The sequence below is a fragment of the Oncorhynchus kisutch genome, unplaced genomic scaffold (assembly GCF_002021735.2).
Source record: "Oncorhynchus kisutch isolate 150728-3 unplaced genomic scaffold, Okis_V2 Okis05a-Okis16b_hom, whole genome shotgun sequence".
NCBI lineage: Eukaryota > Metazoa > Chordata > Actinopteri > Salmoniformes > Salmonidae > Oncorhynchus > Oncorhynchus kisutch.
Window position 1 is genome coordinate 4,484,249 of NW_022261982.1, and position 6,499 is coordinate 4,490,747.

General features: G+C 51.9%; 1 protein-coding gene across 1 annotated transcript in view; it reads right to left on the reverse strand.

Annotated features, from left to right (window-relative positions):
- The window catches only part of LOC116359774 (E3 ubiquitin-protein ligase HECW2-like), a 59,845-nt gene extending 54,736 nt beyond the window's left edge, over nucleotides 1–5,109 (reverse strand). The window contains 1 exon segment of the mRNA XM_031813327.1: nucleotides 4,657–5,109. Coding sequence (XP_031669187.1) covers nucleotides 4,657–5,026 — 370 coding nt within the window. The 5' untranslated portion in view covers nucleotides 5,027–5,109.
- Between the last annotated feature and the right edge of the window lie 1,390 nt (nucleotides 5,110–6,499).

A 6,499-nucleotide genomic window follows, 5' to 3' on the forward strand; every position in this document is an offset into this window, starting at 1 on the left:
TGGAGGAGAGGAGAGAGAGGAGGATGGGAAAGAGGGGGATGGAGTGATGGAGGAGAGGAGAGAGAGGAGGATGAGTGATGGAGGAGAGGAGGGAGGAGGATGGAGTGATGGAGGGGGAGAGAGAGGAGGATGGAGTGATGGAGGGGGAGAGAGAGGAGGATGGAGTGATGGAGGAGATGAGAGAGAGGAGGATGGAGTGATGGAGGAGATGAGAGAGAGGAGGATGGAGTGATGGAGGAGATGAGAGAGAGGAGGATGGAGTGATGGAGGAGATGAGAGAGAGGAGGATGGAGTGATGGAGGAGAGGAGGATGGAGTGATGGAGGAGATGAGAGAGAGGAGGATGGAGTGATGGAGGGGGAGAGAGAGGGGGATGGAGTGATGGAGGGGGGAGAGAGGAGGATGGAGTGATGGAGGGGGGAGAGAGGAGGATGGAGTGATGGAGGGGGGAGAGAAGAGGATGGAGTGATGGAGGAGAGGAGGATGAGTGATGGAGGGGGAAAGAGAGGAGGATGGAGTGATGGAGGGGTTAGAGAGAGGAGGATGGAGTGATGGAGGGGTTAGAGAGAGGAGGATGGATTGATGGAGGGTTTAGAGAGAGGAGGATGAAGTGATGGAGGGGTTAGAGAGAGGAGGATGGATTGATGGAGGGTTTAGAGAGAGGAGGATGGAGTGATGGAGGGGGAGAGAGGGGGATGGAGTGATGGAGGGGGGAGAGAGGAGGATGGAGTGATGGAGGGGGGAGAGAGGAGGATGGAGTGATGGAGGAGAGGAGGATGAGTGATGGAGGGGGAAAGAGAGGAGGATGGATTGATGGAGGGTTTAGAGAGAGGAGGATGGAGTGATGGAGGGGTTAGAGAGAGGAGGATGGAGTGATGGAGGAGAGGAGAGGAGAGAGAGGAGGATGGAGTGATGAAGGAGATGAGAGAGAGGGGAGGCAGGGCAGACAGTAGGTGCCAGTAATGGAGCCGTGTTGGCTCCAGGGCAGGGGTGGATGGCCCAGGGCCAGAATGATGCATCTCTCTGGGGGACACATCTCAGGTCCACCCCCCCCCCCCGGTCAATACCTCCACACACAGAGCCTGGTGTAGAGAGTGGATGGATCTCCTTTCACTGGCCATCACTCTCTCTACAGGCTGCTGCTGACACTATAGTGTTCAGGATGTGTGTATGAGTGTGTGTGTGTGTGTGTGTGTGTGTGTGTGTGTGTGTGTGTGTGTGTGTGTGTCAGTAAGTGCCCTCTAATAGCAGGCTGATGATAATGAGAAGATAATTAAAGAACTGAAGCTGATACCACTATTCACTATTGTCCAGGATGTATAGAAGTCCACTATTCACTACTGCCCAGGATGTATAGAAGTCCACTACTGTCCAGGATGTACAGAAGACCACTATTCACTATTGTCCAGGATGTACAGAAGTCCATTATTCACTACTGTCCAGGATGTATAGAAGACCACTACTCACTATTGTCCAGGATGTACAGAAGACCACTACTCACTATTGTCCAGGATGTACAGAAGTCCATTATTCACTATTGTCCAGGATGTACAGAAGTCCACTATTCACTACTGTCCAGAATGTATAGAAGACCACTATTCACTATTGTCCAGGATGTACAGAAGTCCATTATTCACTACTGCCCAGGATGTATAGAAGTCCACTACTGTCCAGGATGTACAGAAGACCACTATTCACTATTGTCCAGGATGTACAGAAGTCCATTATTCACTACTGTCCAGGATGTATAGAAGACCACTACTCACTATTGTCCAGGATGTACAAAAGTCCATTATTCACTATTGTCCAGGATGTACAGAAGTCCACTATTCACTACTGTCCAGGATGTATAGAAGACCACTATTCACTACTGTCCAGGATGTACAGAAGACCACTATTCACTATTGTCCAGGATGTACAGAAGACCACTACTCACTATTGTCCAAAAGTCCAGTCAGAAAGGCTCACACCTGTCTATATAAGGTCCCACAGTTGACCGTGCATGTCAGACCGAAAATCAAACCATGATGAGGTCGAAGGAATTGTCCGTAGAGCTCCGAGACAGGATTGTGTAGCGGCACATATCTGGGGAAGGGTACCAAAATATTTCTGCAGCATTGAAGATCCCCCAAGAACACAGTGGCCTCCATCCTTCTTAAATGGAAGAAGTTTGGAACCACCAAGACTCTTCCTAGAGCTGGCCGCCCGGCCAAACTGAGCCATTGGGGAGAAGGGCCTTGGTCAGGGAGGTGACCAAGAACCCAATGATCATTCTGACAGAGCTCCATAGGTCCTCTGTGGAGATGGGAGAACCTTCCAGAAGGACAACAACCTCTGCAGCACTCCACCAATCAGGCCTTTATGGTAGAGTGGCGACTCCTCAGTAAAATGGACGATAGCCTGCTTACAGTTTGCCAAAAAGCACCTAAAGGACTCAGACGAGAAACAAGATTCTCTGGTCTGATGAAACCAAGATTGAACTTTTTGGCCTGAAAGCCAAGTGTCACGTCTGGAAGAAACCTGGCACCATCCCTACGGTGAAGCATGGTGGTGGCAGCATCATGTCTGGAAGAAACCTGGCACCATCCCTACGGTGAAGCATGGAGGTGGCAGCATCATGTAGTGGGGATGTTTTTCAGCAGCAGGGACTGGGAGATTAGTCAGGCTTGAGGGAAAGATGAACGGAGCAAAGTACAGAGAGCTCCTCATTGAAAACCTGCTCCAGCGTGCTCAGGACCTGAGACCTTCGCCCGAAGGTTCACCTTCCAACAGAACAATGACCCTAAGCACAGCCAAGACAACGCAGGTGTGCCTTCAGGACAAGTCTGTGAATGTCCTTGAGTAGCCCAGCCAGAGCCCGGACTTGAACCTGAGCGAACATCTCTGGAGAGACCTGAAAATAGCTGTGCAGCAACACTCCCCAACCAATCTGATAGAACTCGAGAGGATCTGCAGAGAAGAATGGGAGAAACTTACCAAATACAGGTGTGCCAAGCTTGTAGAGTCATACCCAAGAACACTCTGTAATCACTGTCAAAGGTGCTTCAACAAAGTACTGAGTAAAGGGTCTGAATACTTATGTAAATGTTACATTCGTTTTTTATTTTTAATACATTTGCAAACATTTCTTAAAACCTGTTTTTGCTTTGTTATTATGGGGTATTGTGTGTAGATTGAGGGGGAAAAACTATTTAATAAATTTTAGAATAAGGCTGTAACACAACAAAATGTGGAAAACAAGGCTGGTCATGGCTCACACATCAACACCATCAACATTATCCCAGAAACTGGGGCCAAGCCTCCTGCCATACGAGACCTCTATATCAGGCGGTGTTAGAGGAAGGCCTCCTGCCATACGGGACCTCTATACCAGGCGGTGTTAGAGGAAGGCCTCCTGCCATACGGGACCTCTATATCAGGCGGTGTTAGAGGAAGGCCTCCTGCCATACGGGACCTCTATATCAGGCGGTGTTAGAGGAAGGCCTCCTGCCATACGGGACCTCTATATCAGGTGGTGTTAGAGGAAGGCCTCCTGCCATACGGGACCTCTATATCAGGCGGTGTTAGAGGAAGGCCTCCTGCCATACGGGACCTCTATACCAGGCGGTGTTAGAGGAAGGCCTCCTGCCATACGGGACCTCTATATCAGGCGGTGTTAGAGGAAGGCCTCCTGCCATACGGGACCTCTATATCAGGCGGTGTTTAGAGGAAGGCCTCCTGCCATACGGGACCTCTATATCAGGCGGTGTTAGAGGAAGGCCTCCAGCCACCTCAGTTCTCTCTTCCAGCCAGACTGTTCTCTCTTCCACCGCACGGCAAGTGGCACCCGAGCGCCAAGTTCAGGTCCAAAAGGCTTCTTAACAGCTTCTACCCCCAAGCCATAAGACTCCTGAACAGCTATTCAAATGGCTTCCCACAATAATTGCATCTCATCCCCTCTTCTCCTCTCCTCTCCTTCCCTCCTCTTCCCCTCTCCTGTCCTTCCCTCCTCTTTCCCTCCCCTCCTCTCCTTTCCTCCTCTTCCTCCTCTTCCCCTCTCCTGTCCTTCCCTCCTCTCCTCTCCTTCCCTCCTCTTCCCCTCCTCTCCTCTCCTCTCCTTCCCTCCTCTTCCTCTCCTCTCCTGTCTTTCCCTCCTCTTCCCCTCCTTTTCTTCCCTCTCATCCTACCTCCCTACCTCCCCCTCTCATCCTCCCTCCCCCTCTCTTACTCCCTCTCATCCTACCTCCCTCCCCCCTCTTCTTCCCTCTCATCCTACCTCCCACTCCCCTCTCTTCCTCCCACCTCCCTACCTCCCCCTCCCTTCCTCCCTCCCTCCCCTCTCATCATCCCTCCTTCCCCCTCTCATCCTCCCGCTCATCATCCCTCCTTCCCCCTCTCATCCTACCTCTCATCCTACTTCCCTCCCCCCTCTCTTCCTCCCTCTCATCCTTACTACCTCCCTCCCCTCTCTTCCTATCTCCCTCCCTCCTCTCTTCCCGTCCTTGGTCTCCATTGAGGATCTTGTTCTATGATTGATTTGTGTGTTTTTAAACTGTGAAGGTAACTAAATGAATGTCCAACTTTCTGGGAATGGGACAATAAAGGAAAACTTGACACAACTTGACCCCCCTACCCCTTCTTCCTCTGAAGATGGTCTAGTCCTCCCCCTGTGTCTCACCGATATGGTAGAGTCCGATCCAGTCCGTGGCGTTCACTTCCTCCTTGATGTCCCAGTTGATGACCAGGTTTTGGCCCCGCCCCATCGTGAACTCGTATGTCGACGCAGTCAGCGATGACCTGCTCTCCGAGGTCACCAGGTCCGTGTCGCTATTGGCCCTTTGTAGTCCGCCGCCATGACCCTCTCCATGACCTCCGACCCCTGACCGTTCACCAGCTGACCTTTCCCCGCCGTGACCCCTAGGGCCAATGCCATCACCTCCCTGGGCTGAGAGGGAGCGCAGGCTTTCAGGGCTGAGAGTGTAACGCATGTGGGGGTTGCGCCTCCTCACCACCAGGAGATGCTCACGAGCAGTGGGAGTGGTCGTCATGGTGACCACAGGGGAGGAGGGAGGAGGGGATTGGGGGTGAGATGGGAGGTGAGATGGGGGTTGAGAGGGGTGGGGGTGATGGTGATGATGGGGGGAGTGGTGGTGATGGGAGGGGGAGGAAGGGTGGGGGTGGGGGTGGGGGCGGGGGCGGGGGGGGGAGGACAGCCGTGGCGAGGGAGGGGCGAATGGTGGAGGTTGAGCAGGGTAGGGGGGAGAACCGTGGGCCTCGCCCAAAGCTGGAGCTAGAGGAGGGCCACAGGCCAGGAGGCCACAGCACAGGGCCAGAGACAGCCTGGTAGAGCCTACTAGAACCTAATAGAACATACTAGAACCTAATAGAGCATACTAGAACCTAAGAGAACATATTATAATCTAATAGAACATAACAGAACATACTAGAACCTTATTAGAACGTACTAGAACCTAATAGAACACTCTAGAAGCTGACGCCCTAGCTACGGTCAGTAGAAACCACTAGATTCTACAGCCTGGATCCAACAAGCAGCCAAGCCCAGACACAGGTCAGAGGTCAGAGGTTAGCTAACACATCTCCACTTGTAAGGAGGGTTTCCCTTGCCACTGTGCTGCTGCCTGCTCTCTGGAAGTCAGAAAGAGGTTTACTAAGGTGACTACTGTAAAGCACTTTGTGAGAAATGTTGCTGTAAAAAGGCTTTTATAAATAAAGTTTGATTTGGGTGATTGTGGAATTTGAGGCCTGTGATCCAGTCTTCCTATTAGTTGAGATGAACAGGAAGTGAGGTGGGCTGATGCTGAGGTCACATCCTGTTCTCTCCTGTCCGTTCAGCGCTGGTCCAGCCCAGTTTCACATCAGAACATTTAGCTTCACTTCATTACTCAGTGGAGTACAACTGGAGTGGTTCAAGATTTCAATCTAGGGATGGGCTGTACCATGGCTCTTACATACAGGCCCTGAGGCTGCATGTTGGGAGGGGGGAGAGAGAGGGAGGGAGGGGATGAGGGGGGGGGGCGAAGCTCCTCTCTCCCCCTCGTCTGTTTGGGGAGGGGTGGAGTGGAAGGATGTTGGATTGTAGTCTAGTTGGAACTAGGGTGGTCTGGGGTAGGGTGTTGTCCTCTTCCACGGGGGACAGAATGGGGTGAGAGGGGGGAGAGAGGGAGACTGCAGGCCTGAGGTGGTGGTGGAGGTGATGAAGGGAGGCTGGACACCTGTGAGAGAAAGAGAGACAGAGAGGGAGGGGGAGAAAGTAGGAAGGGACGTCAGAGATACAGCATAATGCCCAGGATCAACCAATGACAGGAGAATGACAGGAACAACAGAAGCATTGTTTATCAGACTTGATCACCATCATTGCAACAGCCTCCATTACACTTGATTTGGAACAGAACAAGCTTCCCCCAGCTTCCTAATCAACGGGCGCTGTTTCATCTGAAAACAGTAGCTACAGTGACCAGCGGCATATACAGAACTGATCTACCACTCAAATAAATATTGGA